This window comes from Somniosus microcephalus, unplaced genomic scaffold (assembly GCF_052327205.1).
Source record: "Somniosus microcephalus isolate GS21.2 unplaced genomic scaffold, FLI_Smic_1.0 unresolved_chr2, whole genome shotgun sequence".
NCBI classification, from domain to species: Eukaryota; Metazoa; Chordata; class Chondrichthyes; order Squaliformes; family Somniosidae; genus Somniosus; species Somniosus microcephalus.
In genome coordinates, this window is record NW_028225180.1 from 79,052,459 (window position 1) to 79,068,028 (window position 15,570).

Below are 15,570 nucleotides of genomic sequence, written 5' to 3' on the forward strand. Positions count from 1 at the left end.
CCCCCACCCCCGGACCCATTAGGCCACCTCGGCCCTACTCTCTGGAATTCATCTCTAAACCCCTTGAGCTCTGTACTTTGGGTATGGCAGTATAGTGATCATGTTACTGGACTAGTAATCCTGAGGATGTGAGTTCAAATCCCATCATGCCAGTTTAAGAGTTTGGGCACCTTGCTTTCGAAAGGACCTGAAGGCTTTGGAGAGGATACAGAAGAGATTTACTAGAATGGTTCCGGGGATGAAGGATTACAGTTACACGGAGAGACTGGAAAATCTGGGATTATTCTCCTTACAGTAGAGAAGGCTGAGGAGATTAGATTGAGGTTTTTAAAATCATGAAGGGTTTAGATAGAGTAAATAAAGAGAAACTGTTTCCAGTGGCTGAAGGGTTGATAACCAGAGGGCCCAGATTTAAGGTGATTGGCAAAAGAACCAGAGTCGACATGAGGAAAAACTTTTTTACGCAATGAGTGGTTAGGATTTGGAGTGCGCTGCCTGATAGGGCAGTGGACACAGATTCAATAGTAGCCTTCAAAAGGGAATTGGATAAATATTGGAAGGAGAAAAAATTGCAGGGATATGGGGAGAGAGCGGGGGAGTGGGACTAACTGGATTGCTCTTCGAAAGAGCTGGCGCAGACTCGATGGACCGAATGGCCTCCTTCTGTGCTGTACTATTCTATGATTCAATGAATTCAGTTTAAAAGAGCTGGTAACAGTAAAAGTCACCATAAAGCTGTCAGATTGTCGTACAAACCCAACTGGGAAGAAAACCTGCCGTCCTTACCCAGTCTGGTGTGATTCCAGGCCCACACCAATGTGACTGACTCTTAATTATGTCAGCCGTGATTCAGTTGGTAGCACTCTGGCCTCTGAGTCAGAAAGTCGTGGGTTCATAGTCCCACTCCAGAGACCTGAGCATAAAAAGACACTCCAGTGTAGTACTGAGGGAGCATTGCACTGTCGGAGGTGCCGTCTTTCAGATGAGACGTTAAATCGAGGCCCTGTCTGCTCTCCCAGGTGAATGTAAAAGATCCCATGGCAGTATTTCGAAGAAGAGCAGGGGGTTCTCCCTGGTGCCCTGGGCCAATATTTATCCCTCATCCATCATCACTAAAACAGATAATCTGGTCATTATCACATTGCCGTTTGTGGGAGCTTGCTGTGCGCAAATTGGCTGCTGCATTTCCTACATTACAACAGTGACTACACTTCAAAAAGTACTTCATTGGCTGTAAAGCGCTTTGGGACGTCCGGTGGTCATGAAAGACGCTGTAGAAATACAAGTCGTTCTTTTCTTTTTAAGTGGCCGAGCAAGTCCCTACAAAAGATCAAATCGCTACAATGAATAACGAGAATAAGACTGTTGTGTATGTAATATGTGTGCTACTTTGAACCTATGGACAGGACTGCACTACTTGTTGGGCGTAGTGATACGCAGTACCACTCCTGGCCATAGGGGTATAAATAGTACTGTGGGTACTGATCTCCCCTCAGTTCCCGCCTGTGGGCATGAAGTAAAGACCTACGTATAGTCCCTACCTCCAACCAGTAAAGACCTGTTTGAGTTATACGTTTAAGTCTTTGTGTTAATTGTTCAATACAATACACATACTTAACAAAGACCACATGGGCTGCAGTAGTTCAAGAAGAAGGCCCACCACCTCCTTCTCAAGGCAACTACAGATGGACAATAAATGCTGGCCTTGCCAAAGACACCCACATCCTGAGAATGAATTAACAAAAATACTTCCCTCTCAACCATTAAAAAGCTTCCCAAAAATCAAGCTTTTCTACTCCGCTCCTAACTATGCCACCATGGTTTGTTGTCCATTCCATTTATCTTTTTTTTCTCCCTCCTACCATAAAGTACCTCGAGATGTTTCCTACATTAAAGGCTCTATATAAATGCAACTTGTTTTTGTTGTGTTACACTTCACTGGGATCTTCTGCCCTCCTTTGATTGTGGTACATCACCCAGGGAGGCGGGACTTCCGCCTGTCACAGAGATGTGTCCCTGTCGACCTTCTGGCCCTGTGGTCATTAGCATTTTTGGTGGTGGGCTTCCTGGGGAGTCGTGCTCAACTGGAGGCGGAGTTTTGCTGGGGCAGGCCTCGATTCTGCCTGCAAAAACAGAAATGTAAAACAATTCTGGGGGCCTCTTCTTCAGTTGGTGCATGGCCGCTTTCTGTGAATCCTTGCACAGGTCCTCCTGCAAAAGAAAACATTCAGGCACTGCTATCATTAGTAAAAATGCTGGCTGTCTGAGCCTAATAGGCATCCATTGCATCTGGTGTTCAAAGGATGCAAATCACAAGAGCCACCTTGGTTCTGGGGAGCAGGATACAGGAGGCAGCAACAGGATAGTGCCTCCAAACATTATCCGTCACTGCCTGCTGAAAAAGTGGTAGAGGTTGAGCAGGAAATCATGGCCGTCAATTCCTGGGTGATCAGCTAGCAGCTTAAACACACCAACTCGACAGTACGCTTTATACAATTCATCCGGCCTTTCTTACTTGTCAGAAAGCCTGCCCAGTACTATAGCTCCTGTCAGCAAACCAGCCATGTAGATAGACTGTGCAATCCGTTTCAGAGACTTCCAGCTGCACACTAGGTCCCACTGTCAAAACAAGAATGGAACTGATAGTTATTGAGGATTTAACAACATTAATAGTAACTGGGATGTTCTGCAAAAACCTCACCCCTAACCGATAGTGCACCTGGAAATTTTACTTTTTCACCTTGTAACTTTATACAATCACAATTTATTCACCAGCGTATGGACTACATGCTGTGTAATAGTATTGACTTACTCTTAATCCAACAGGATATGGTTTACTCACTGTACACGCATGCAATGATTCCTATCTGTTCAGCAGGGTATGGGTTATTTGCTATGTCATTGAGTGGAATTCCTGTTTCTTCAGCAGGTTAAAGATTGCTGCCAGCATATCTTCACCAAGTTCCTGTTGATCCAGCAGGGTAAGAATTGTTCACTCTGTATGTATTTGGAGTTTGATTTATTCAGCCAGAGGGAAAAAGATCCTGCTTGTTCATCAGTTTTTAGAATAGGCTAAAGGTTATTGCACACACACTGGGTGCGACCTTGCCAGCCCTGGGGAGGCGGGTATGGAGGCAGGACTGCCGGGAAAATGGCAGAATTTGGGGGCGCCATGCCATCTTGCCAGGAGGCAGGTAGCTGTCCCGCGCCGGGTCCCGTCTCCTTGGAGGCGGGAAGGGGATTAGTGCCACTTATCTGCCTGTTAACAGGTAGTTAACAGGCAGATAAGAGGATTATCCCCATTTTACCCACAAAAGTGCAGGCTTCCCGAGGGCTCCGAAACCCGCCAGGGTCACTGAAGCGAGTAGTGGATCTGCAGGTGTCGGAGGGGTCCAAAAGTGTGCTGTGGAGATAAATGATAGGTGCAAGTGTGGAGAGGTTAGTATCTGAGGTAAGTGGAAAGTGTTAGAAAAAGTGTACTTACCTTTGTATCTTCCTGCAGGCTTCCTTGGGTATGCGGAGAGTCTCGCACCTCCGCGTTGGAGATGACAGATGGCCGTTGCACTCTCCAATGCAACAACCATCTCATTTCTGCAAAAGAAAGAGGTTTGATGAGGTCTTGAATTCAAGAACTCATCAAACTACAGAGAATGTCAGTGTTTGACAGCTTCACAGAGCTGTCAAACGATGACAATTCATCGGTCAAAAATTTTCTCTGTAACCGGCTTTCCCTTAGTTGGCCTGCTAAACCCGTTGGGCAGGCTTAACATAAAAACATAGAAGATAGGAGCAGGAGTAGGCCATTCGGCCCCTCGAGCCTGCTCCGCCATTCAATGCGATCACGGCTGATCATCCAAATTCAGTACCCTGTCCCTACTTTCTCCCCATACCCCTTGATCCCTTTAGCCTTAAGAAATATATCCAACTCCTTCTTGAATATATTTAATGAATTGGCCTCTACTGCCTTCTGTGGTAGAGAATTCCACAGGTTCACCACTCTCTGGGTGAAGAAATTCCTCCTCATTTCTGTCCTAAATGGCTTACCCCTTATCCTTAGACTGTGACCCCTGGTTCTGGACTCCCCGACCATCGGGAACATCCTTCCTGCAACTAGTCTGTCCAGTCTTGTCAGAATTTTATAAGTTTCAATGAGATCCCCTCTCATTCTTCTAAACTCCAGCGAGTATAAGCCCAATCGACCCAATCTCTCCTCATACGTCATTCCTACCATCCCAGTTATCAGCCTGGTGAATCTTCGCTGAACTCCTTCCATGGCAAGAACATCCTTCCTCAGATAGGGCGACCAAAACTGCACACAGTACTCAAGATGTGGTCTCACCAAGCCCCTGTACAACTGAAGCAAGACATCCTTGTTCCTGTACTCAAACCCTCTCGCTATGAAGGCCAACATACCATTTGCCTTCTTAACCACCTGCTGCACCTGCATGCTTACCTTCAGCGACTGGTGCACAAGGACACCCAGGTCTCGTTGCACTTCCCCTTCTCCCAATCTATTGCCATTCAGATAATAATCTGCCTTCCTGTTTTTGATACCAAAGTGGATAGCCTCGCATTTATACACGTTATATTGCATCTGCCATGCTTCTGCCCAATCACCCAACCTGTCCAAATCATCCTGGAGTTTCTTGGCATCCTCCTCACAGCACACACGCCCACCCAGCTTTGTGTCATCTGCAAACTTGGAGATATTACATCTAGTTCCCTTGTCCAGATCATTAATATATATTGTGAATAGCTGGGGTCCGAGGACCGATCCCTGCGGTACCCCACTAGTCACTGCCTGCCATTCAAAAAAAGACCAGTTTATTCCAACTCTTTGCTTTCTGTCTGCCAACCAGTTCTCTATCCAAGTCAATACCTTGGCCTAGAAATTCACTGGCCTTAGCGCCACTTTTGAGGCGCTAGAGGGCCTAGCGCCGAAGTTATGGCCAGTTTAGAAATTGACAGGGGCCCTAAATCGGCGTTAGGCCGGTAGCGCTGCGCCGGCACCAATGACGTCATCGGTGTGTGCAGCGTCCCGGTTGCCATGGTAACCCGGCCGAACTCGGAAATTGAGTTGCGGCCGCCTCGCCCGTGGCAGCCGCAAGCAACGTTCTGGCAGAGGTGCCTTACAGAACTTTGCGCCGGCGCATTAAAGGCCCCGCGGCAGCCGGCCGCTTTCCCGCCGGCCGCCTGGCCGCAGCTCCCTCCCCGGACTTCCCCCTCCCCCCCCCCCCCCCCCGGAACAGAAGCAAGCCCGGCACTTGCCCGAGGTGCCGGGCTCATTTTTAAAAAGATTATCGCGGGCCGCGGCCGGGTGCAGGCAGCTCCTCCTTAACGGAAGGAGGAGGCCTGCACTTCCCGGGCCTGCCGCACCGCAGCGGGCGCCGCAGCGCCGGAATAGCGCCGCAATGCGGCGCGTGGCGCCAGTTTTGAGGCGCTGAGACCCCTCAGTAGCGCCGGCAGCCGTTTGGGCGCGGCGCTACTGAATTTTTGGCGCGCGCAGGGGGACTTAGCGCCGGCACTAACTTCCGGCGCTAAAGCCCTCGCTGCGCCAAAACCGAATTTCTAGGCCCTTGCCCCCAATCCCATGTGCCTTAACTTTACACGCTAATCTCTTATGCGGGACCTTATCGAAAGCCTTCTGAAAGTCCAAATACACCACATCCACTGGTTCTCCCTTATCTATTTTACCAGTTACATCCTCAAAAAATTCCAGTAGATTAGTCAAGCATGATTTACCTTTTGTAAATCCATGTTGACTTTGTCCGACCCTGTCACTGCTTTCCAAGTGCTCTGCTATTATATCTTTTATAATAGCCTCTCGCATTTTCCCCACTACCGATGTCAGGCTTACCGGTCTATAATTCCCCGCTTTTTCTCTACCACCTTTTTTGAATAGTGGGGTAACATTAGCTACCCTCCAATCCATGGGTACTGTTCCAGATTCCATCGAATGTTGGAAGATGATCAGCAATGCATCTACTATTTCTAGGGCCACTTCCTTAAGTACCCTAGGATGTAGATTATCAGGCCCTGGGGATTTATCGGCCTTCAATCCCGTCAATTTCCCTAACACCATTTCCCTACAAATACTGATTTCTTTCAGTTCCTCCCTTTCATCAGACCCTATTTCCCCGACATCTCTGGGAGGTTATTTGTGTCCTCCTTTGTGAAGACAGAACCAAAGTATGTATTTAATTGGTCTGCCATTTCTTTGTTCCCCATTATAAATTCCCCTGATTCTGACTGTAAGGGACCTACGCTTGACTTCACCAATCTTTTTCTCTTCACATATCTATAAAAGCTTTTACAGTCAGTTTTTATGTTGCCTGCAAGCTTACTCTCATATTCTATTTTCCCTTTCTTAATTAATTCCTTTGATGAATCCTAAACTGCTCCCAATCCTCAAGTTTACTGCTTTTTCTGGCCAACAATGCCAATCAAGGGAAAATAGCGTGGGTTGGCCACAAATCAATGGAGGCGGGACATCGACCCGCCAAGCAGCAGTCCCACCTCCAACGTGCCCCCATTGGCAAAATCACCCCCACTGTCTGTGGGCTTAAGCACTGCCCACACGAGAAGCCATGGTGGCATCGTGCAGGCCTCACTTTTGCTCTTTTCAGGATAATGCAGAGGGGAACAGCACAGAAATAGAGACAACAGGCTCAAAATGAAGAAGCCTCGGGGAGGACACTAGATTAGAAGAAAACTGTCTCCCACAAAAAATAGTGAAGTTGAAGCTGCGTCAATTACTGCAACTCCTTCAGAAAGAAACCAGATAAATATCAGTTGGAATGGGAGTACGATTTCACGGGCACGTGTCGAGAGGGACGTTGTGCTTCCTGTGCTGTTGGTGCATGGCGAGGAGGTGAAATGTTGCCTGTGGAGGGCAGCAGACCAGAGATGAATAGTGGAGATGTGAGAAAGGATCAATGAGTTTCCTGAAGGTGCTGACTCAAGCTGCAGTATGGTTCCACAGGGCCAACCACCCTTGGCACCTTGCCCAAGAAGCCATTCCATTCAGTCCCACACTGGGTAATGCATTTACCAGCTGAGACCCTGGGCCGGTGCCTCCACAGTTTATAGTGATGGGAAAATAAAGTCAATGTCACCTTTAGGCAGGAACTTTCAAAACCATGGGTTTCATTTCAGCTTCTTTTTTTTAACCTGCACTGATTGCAGTGGGAGATGGGAGCAGAATCATGCGTTGGATTTTGCTTTCATTTACTGCAATAAATTATTCTTTTTGCAGTGTAGACAGTTCCACACCTTAGCCATTACTGGACAGTAGCCACATCACCTAGAGTGTGTTAATAGCTTACTTAAAAGGGGAGTTTGAAGTGATGTCAATCAATTGCAAAATGATATTAACTGGGAGGGGGAATTATACTAAGCAGGGTTGTTATACCAGGAGGGGGTGTCATACCACTTTCAGATAGACATTATATGAGTATCTGCTGTTTGCCAGTGCTTCTGTTATCTACATTATCGTGATTAATAATGAGACTCCCATTTTCCCTTCTTACTCATGCAACCAGTAGGGAGCTACCATCAGGGCAGAGGGAAAGGGTATGGCACACATGGTGCTCATTGTGATCTTCCATTCCATTTTCTCTCTGCCAATATCAGTGGGAATAAGATCAAGTAAGAGCCAGTGTTTTTTATTCCAATGTTCTCCTTGGATGATGCTTACTACTGCTGGGATATGGTACCACAGTCACTGGCCGCCCTCCTGTACCTTGCCCCAGCAGTCATCCTCCAACTGCAAGCCTAGACAGAGATGTCAGCAGGCTGTTGGTGGATCTCAAAGCTGAGCCCAGTCCTGACATCTCCGAGGGCCACACATTTGCACCTTCGAGCAGTGGTCACGGGATTGTAATTCGTGGTGTGAAACCTTAGCTGATATTTCCTCTCCCTATAACAGGGCTATTGCAGTACTACAGCTTCCACCCTGCCGAGATCACAGAAAGGAAACATGGGTTCTTTCTAGTCTTTATGGCTCAGTACCACACCAGTGATCACTTTGCCCACTGAGCCATTAAGGGGGCGGAAGCTGGCGTTACCCTAGCAACGGTGCAACTCCTGCACATGTGCCTGGATGTTTGAACCGAAAGCTCCTTACAGAGGTGAGATTATCCCAGTGCATACACATCCATTTATAGAACTTCCTTCAGTTCCACATTACACACAATGTTATTACAGGGTAAGTAAATAGACATTCTCAGTCGTACCTCGCTAACTATTGTAGCTTTAATATTGGAATCGTCATACGTCCACCCGTCAGTGCACATCTGTGTGTCGTATTTGGTCCCATTTCCCTGCGTCTTGTTGCGATCCAGAAGGTGCCACTGAGGTGAGGAATACACAAGGCATTTCTCCAGCTGCTGCTCCTGGTCCAGAGGGATGAAAACCCGGAGAAGCTCCTCTGTCTGCAGTTTGTCTGTAGCATTAATGTACCTCGAGCCATTCGCTTCCAAACGGATCCTACAGTGATGATCGGGTACAGCAGCTGCAAAGTTCTGAAGCAGGTTGTGGCTAGGCATGATTAGAACTGGCATTGCCAGCAAAATAATGTGGATGATTTGGAATTTTCCCACACTTCCAACATCCTCCAGGATATCAGCAAAGCCCATGGCTGCGGACTACAGATGAAGACACTAGTGCAGAGAGACTGTTACTGGCTGAGAGGTCGTGGCTCTGACAGAGACTCTGCTGTAGAGACAGTGTGCCTTTGGCTTCACTGATCATTAGTACATATATTAAGTAATGTTTAATCTGGTGATAACACAGTTACATTTTCACTCTAAATTGCTAAACTTGGTTTAATAAGTTTGGACACTATGAAAGAAAGGCCAAGGCATTGTGGTTGGTGGAGGTGTAGGTGGGGGTTTGGGGGAGTTATTGGTCAACGGTATACTTGTCACTGACATTTAGGAAGTCGCGTCAAACAATTCACTGCAGTATACAAGGTATCATCATCTCAGTGTGCTAACTCACCAGTGTATATAGCGGCCCCTGTCTTTCTAGAAGCATTTCAGGTCAAATTAATTGAAGCAGCTGAAGCCACAAGTGGATGGTGGGGGAAAAAAAGGACTGAAATTTTATTCACTTGAACTTGAATTGGACTGAATGTCAGGATTATGCAATTGTTTACCTGCCTCAGTCATCCCTTCCTCCTATAATCTATAGACCTATAAAACCCAAGCTTCACGTCACTGGCCACTGCTCCTTGACTTATCCCATCTTCTTGAGAGTGGTCTGCACAGAGTGCTTCTAAACAGAGTGTTAAAGTTGGAAATTTGGAAAGAGTGGGAATTCGGTGCAGAGGGGGAAGGCGGTGCTGCTTTTTGCCTCTAATACTTGTACTGCTTTGTGTTACAGGTAAATATTTAATTTAATCTACCTATAAATTAAACTAGATATAGTATGTAAGCGGTTTTTGATCCTAGCCCAATTGCTAAACGGACGTTTCGAATTGCCCCCACCTTATGAAAGTTCTATACCCGGGAATTATTATTCTGAGTGTAAATGAAATAAGTCACAGACATGAATGCTTCGGTGAAAAATCAAACTTCTATTTATTTGGTCTAACATACACTGGCTAAAACATGCACTACTAAACGAAATCACTGTCTCTGTGGAGAATAAAATCCAGGTTACAATCAACATACATACAGTACACAACTGGGGACTATAACAAGCAGTAATTCCCTTGTTGCTATGGTGGACTCTAATTCCACCCCTACCAACGAATTACCCAGTCGCATAAACCCCTTCGCCTGGCTGAACCAAACGAAGCTCCCACCCTCCGAATAGCCCAAAAACTTCACTTCTGAGAGCCCTTACAGCTCACCCAGCTTGCCTGGGATATGGAGTTACCGGCTTGGGATACTCGAGACTATGCTTACCCCCACATGCGGTCGGTATCGATTGCTCCGCACGGCGGCTTCTCTGGTACTTCTTGTTAGGTCGATTTTGTTGGAGCGGGAGCGAGAGAGAGAGAGAGAATGGTGGGAAAGGATCTATCTTTATAGGAGTCTGGCTACCCCTATCTTTCCCGCCAATCTTTAAAATCGTTTTGTTTCTAAGCACTCTGGTGCATAATCAGTGATGGGTCATCATCGGACCCATGAGTATTCCGTGATAGGATTAATGGCCCTAAGTCTGGGACATATCTTTGGTCTTTGTGTTAGGAAAAACTGGCTCCTCTTCGGCTGGCTGAGGCCAGTGGGTTCATTGTTCTGCTTCTCTTCTGAGATGGAGGTGAGAAGTGCTTTTGCATATTAGAGTGGCCTTTCTAATAAGTTCAAGTTCAATGGCCCCCTTCCTTTTTCCAGGACTGTCGGGCGAACCCATACATTCTGGATGACTGACAGTTCTTTTGTCACAGCCAACTGCCATGCGTTCTCTGGAGTTTTAACAAATCAGTCCCTCACGCATCTGCACAGGGCAATCCCACCACAGGGAAAACACCCTCAGCCCATAAAGTCCACAAAAATATTCTCGACTGAGTCCATTCTTCAAACAGAGACTTTGCGACCTCTTCAAGTAATTAGTTAAAAACTAAACTATAAGCTAAGTTAATTAAATACATGGGGGGGGGGAATTTGGTATCATCCATTTTGGGGTGCTAACGTTGCCAAGGCGCAAACTTTAGTGCCCGGTGCTAATTAGCGCCGGCGACCGCGAAATTCAGTTTTAGCGCCCCTGGAGGGAAGTGGAGCACTAAATCAAGCGCTGCACACTTCTCTTAGGGTGCTAACATCGGGGAGCGGGTCACTACCACAGAGCGCTACTCAAGTTCAGGCTCTGTCAATTACAAGTACTGAGACGGACTAGCGCTTCCAGTTCTTAAAGGGGAGGTTCAATCATGCTGCACAGCCTCGCTTTGATCATTGCTGCTTGTGACCTGGGCCGGCAAGGAGGTGCAATCCATCAACCACAAATCTCATGGCTGATCAGAGGCCCAGGGAGCGAGCACGCTGGTTCAGCGACCAGGCATTGGAGGCTTTGGTTGCGGCTGTGGAACGCCGACGGGCAGTGCTGTTCCCAGACACTGGCAAAATGGCCATTGCCGCAGGAGTTCAGAAGGATGTGGAGGGAGGTGGCCCAGTACGTCTCGGCCAGAAGCGTGGTCCAAAGGACTCACACCCAGTGCCGCAAGAAGTTCAGCGACCTCACTCGGGTGGTCAGGGTGAGTACATGCTTCAAAAACCTCTACATCCCACCATCTCAACCTCACTCTGTGCACGGACGGTATAAACCGCCAAATCCCCAACACTCACCCACCAACTATGCCCATCTACTAAAAGTCACATCCACATCGCACACCTTGCATACAAAGCTGGGTGAGAATATAAGGAGCATGCAAAGAGGCTTCAAGGGGACATAGACAAGCTAAGCGAGTGGGCAAGAACATGGCAAATGGAATATAATGTGGAGAAATGTGAAGTTATCCACTTTGGTAGGAAAAATAGAAAAGCAGAGTATTTTTTAAATGGTGAGAGATTGGGAAATGTTGGTGTTCAGAGGGACCTGGGTATCCTTGTACACGAATCACTGAAAGTTAACATGCAGGTACAGCAAGCAATTAGGAAAGCAAATGGTATGTTGGCCTTTATTACAAGAGGATTTGAGTATAAGACGTCTTATTGCAATTATATAGGGCCCTGGTTAGACCACACCTGAGGTATTGTGTACAGTTTTGGTCTCCTTACCTAAGGAAGGATATACTTGCCATAGAGGGAGTGCAACGAAGGTTCACCAGACTGGTTCCTGGGATGAGGGGATTGTCCTATGAGGAGAGATTGAGTAGACTGGGCCTATATTCTCTAGAGTTTAGAAGAATAAGAGGTGATCTCATTGAAACATCCAAAATTCTTACAGGGCTTGACAGGGTAGATGCAGGGAGGATGTTTCCCCTGGCTGGGGAGTCTAGAACCAGGGGTCACAGTCTCAGAATAAGGGGTCAGCCATTTAGGACTGAGATGAGGAGGAATTTCTTCACTCAGACGGTGGTGAATCTTTGGAATTCTCTACCCCAGAGGGCTGTGGAGGCTCAGTCGTTGAGTATATTCAAGACAGAGATCGATAGATTTTGGGATATTAAGGGAATCAAGGGATAGGGGGATAGTGCAGGAAAGTGGAGTTGGGGTAGAAGATCACCAGTGATCTTATTGAATAGCGGAGTAGGCTCGAGGGGCCAAATGGCCTACTCCTGCTCCTTTTTCTTATGTTCTATGTTCTTATTAACAGTTATTCAACTATGATAGGCACATCTGCCAAACACATGGCTGCACACTCAGTCACACGCTGTCCTTTTTCTTGCAGGCCAAGCTTGCTCATAACAGGAGGGAGCAGCCACACACAGGAGGAGGTCAGGCGGAGCTGCACCCCTTTACACAGCTGGAGGAGCGAGTGTGCAGCATCATCGCGACCTAGGTCATGGGCGCTGTGGCAGTCGGAGAGGTCGACCCCCTTGGGGACAACAACAGTATGTTCTTCACCTCTCCCTCTTCTATCATACCACTTCCCCCTCACAACACAAGCCCTTCCCACTTTCCATCTAAGTATACAGTCGCCATTCCTTGCTCCCTTCCTGCCCTCTTCCCTTGACGTTAAACCCACTCTTTTGCCTTTATGCTTTCAGATAATCAGCCACCATCTGACCAGCCTGTCCGTCAGCCTCCCAGTGGCAGCGACGTGGGAGAGGAGGAGGAACACCAAGCCGGAGCCTCACTGCCTGCATCTCCCGAGGGCGACACATCAGATACTGGGGCCACGCGGTCACTGGAGGGGAGCAGAGGAAATGGCTCTGATATGGGTGAAGCTCTGGGACCCAGCGGGCTGCAGCAACGCCATGGGGAAAGGGAAGCTCGGGGGCCATCTCCCCGGAGGGTGAGTGCACACATGAGTTCTGCACAGGATTCAGATGAGGACCTCGATGACCACACAGGCGATGAGCATGCACACTGAGCTCATGGGTGCAATGGCATGGGGGCCCGAGAGCATAGATGCACTGGCTAGGAGTGTGGAGGAGTCCGCCTCCAGCATTGCTCTCATCTCTACACAAACCTTCGAGCCCATCCTTGGCACTTTGCAGACGATAGTTGACTCGCAGAGAGACCGTGGGGATCCCAGACCTCATGCCGCATGTCATGGGTGAGATGGCAGCAGCTATTGCAGCACAGGCCGAAGCAACTCAACAGCTTAGTGCTGTAAAGGAGTCAATGGTTGGTGGCATCCAATCTCAGACTGCTCTCATGCAGTCTCAGATTGATGCCACGCAAGCGCTGACTGCTGCCATCGTTGCTAGGTTGCCCACTGTCCACTGGGGATCTCACGGTGCCACAACAGGCCAGCAATCTGTGCTCGAGCAGATTGCTCCGGATGCTGAGGTTCTGCCCCGGGGGAGTGGCAGTGTGTCGGTGGAGCAGGAAGGTGCTGTCCTCTCGCAGGATGACAGCATTCCTGCTCCCACCACTGCCACTCCGCCATTGCACTTGCCGCAGCCTGTAACCCAGCCTGCTGCCGTTCATGCTGAGTTGGTGTAGTCTGCAGCCGGGCCTTCCAGGCTCAGAAATAACAACAGAAAATGCTGGAAAAACTCAGCAGGTCGGGCAACATCCGTGGACAGAAATTTGAGTTGACGTTTCGGGTCGAACCCTTCTTCAAAACTGGAAAGAAAAGATAGATCGGAGGCAGGGCTGCGATTGGACAAAAGAATAAAAGAAACAAAAGAAGTAAAAGAGCTAGACGAGATGGTAATAGGCTGAGATTGGGTGTAAAGTGTACTGGCAGGGCAAGAGATAGCTGCCAGGTGTGAGAGAGAAACAAAAGGAAAGGGGGGGGGGGGAAAGGAGTGGAAAAATTACAAGAAAAAATGAAATAGGGGCCGAGGTTATGATCTGAAACTGTTGAACTCGATATTGAGTCCGGAAGGCTGCAGAGTGCCTAATCGGAAGATGAGGTGCTGTTCCTCGAGTTTACGTTGAGCTTCCGTGGAACACGCTTCAGCTATGAAGAGAGACTGGGCAGATTGGGTTTGTTTTCCTTGGAGCAGAGGAGGCTGAGGGGGGACATGATTGAGGTGTACAAAATTATGAGGGGCATAGATAGGATGGATACTAAGGAGCTTTTTCCCTTAGTAGAAGGGTCAATAACTAGGGGGCACAGATTCAAGGTAAAGGGCGGGAGGTTTAGAGGGGATTTGAGAAAGAACTTTTTCACCCAGAGGGTGGTTGGAGTCTGGAACTCACTGCCCGGAAGGGTTGTGGAGGCTGGAACCCTCACAACATTCAAGACGCATTTGGATGAGCACTTGAAATGCCATAGCATACAAGGCTACGGACCAAATGCTGGAATATGGGATTAGATTAGACAGGGCGTGATGGCCGGCGCGGACACGATGGGCCGAAGGGCCTCTATCCGTGCTGTATAACTCTATGACTCTATGACTCTAATACAAGAGGCCAAGGACGGTGAGGTCCGAGTGGGAATGGAGCGTTGAATTAAAATGACAGGCGACCGGAAGCTCGGGGTCAGAAGCTTCCAGGCTCAGAGCTGCTCGAGGACGTCCTGCAAGGCCATCTGCAGTCTCTGGCTCCCAGACTCAGCAGCCTTCCACCAGCTTTGCTGCAGCCACTGGGGCCACATTACGGAGGAACAGTAGGGTTGGGAAGGTGGAATTGCAAAGGGGAGCGAAATGATTGAGGAAGGCCCAGTAAATAAAATGTTAATAGCAAATGGGGGGAGTGTGTGTACAAAAGTTGATGGTGACAAAATTCGGTTGCTTTGCACCTCCCGTTAGCGCCCTACGCAAACCAACTAGCACCTGGGTGCGGCTCTGCTACCACCTCCCGCGAAATTCAGCGGGAGGTTAGCGGCAGCCGTAACCGGTCGCGGCACTGTGCCTCCAGCGATGACGTCATTGCCGTGCACAGCGCCCCGCTCGCGCCCCAGCCACGAACTTCAATCGCGCCCCCTGACTTACCGCCGGATGCTATATCCGACAGGGTCAGGGCGAAGTACATGCGGACTGGGCGGCAATAATTAAAGGGGAGGTGCCAGGTGGCCATTTCTATTGCTGGCCGCCTGCCAGCACCTGCCCCCTCTGCCGTCCCAGCCTCCCTCTTGGGGCACTACCAGTAAATTTCGGGCGCGGGGGCGCTAATTTTTTCAGGGCGCTAAAAGTAGCGAAGTTAGCGGCCCAAAGGGGGTTCGACCGAATTTTTGCCCCGATGTGTTTGTAAATATATTGTTCAGTTTGGTAAGAAATAGTTCCGTTTGCTAAGAACCAGTTGTGTTTGTTCATAAATTGTTGGGTTTGTTTATTATTGGTTGTGTTTGATAAGAGAGAGTTGTGCAGAATAATAAATGATTATTTCGACATAGAAAATTTTGTGATGTTTCTCATTTAAGCTTTGCCCGGTCATAGGGGCTGCGAGCTGGCTGTAATGATGTGGTTGTTCTGCGCAAATGCCATGTGCTACCTCATTTACTGGAAGCGCTGTGTAATGAGGCGTTCACAAACGGCCCTTGCTGAAGCAACATTGCTTCCTCCTACGT

The 15,570-nt window shown here is 48.4% G+C and overlaps 1 protein-coding gene across 1 annotated transcript in view; it reads right to left on the bottom strand.

Moving 5' to 3' along the window:
* Window positions 1-8,732, bottom strand: part of LOC147092855 (solute carrier family 22 member 6-A-like) — a 143,121-nt gene extending 134,389 nt beyond the window's left edge. The window contains exons 1-2 of the mRNA XM_085976112.1: window positions 8,235-8,732; window positions 2,516-2,619 (exon numbers count right to left, since the gene is read on the bottom strand). Of these exons, the coding sequence (XP_085832238.1) occupies window positions 2,516-2,619; window positions 8,235-8,636 (506 nt within the window). The 5' untranslated portion in view covers window positions 8,637-8,732. The remainder of the gene's footprint in view (window positions 1-2,515; window positions 2,620-8,234) is intronic.
* Between the last annotated feature and the right edge of the window lie 6,838 nt (window positions 8,733-15,570).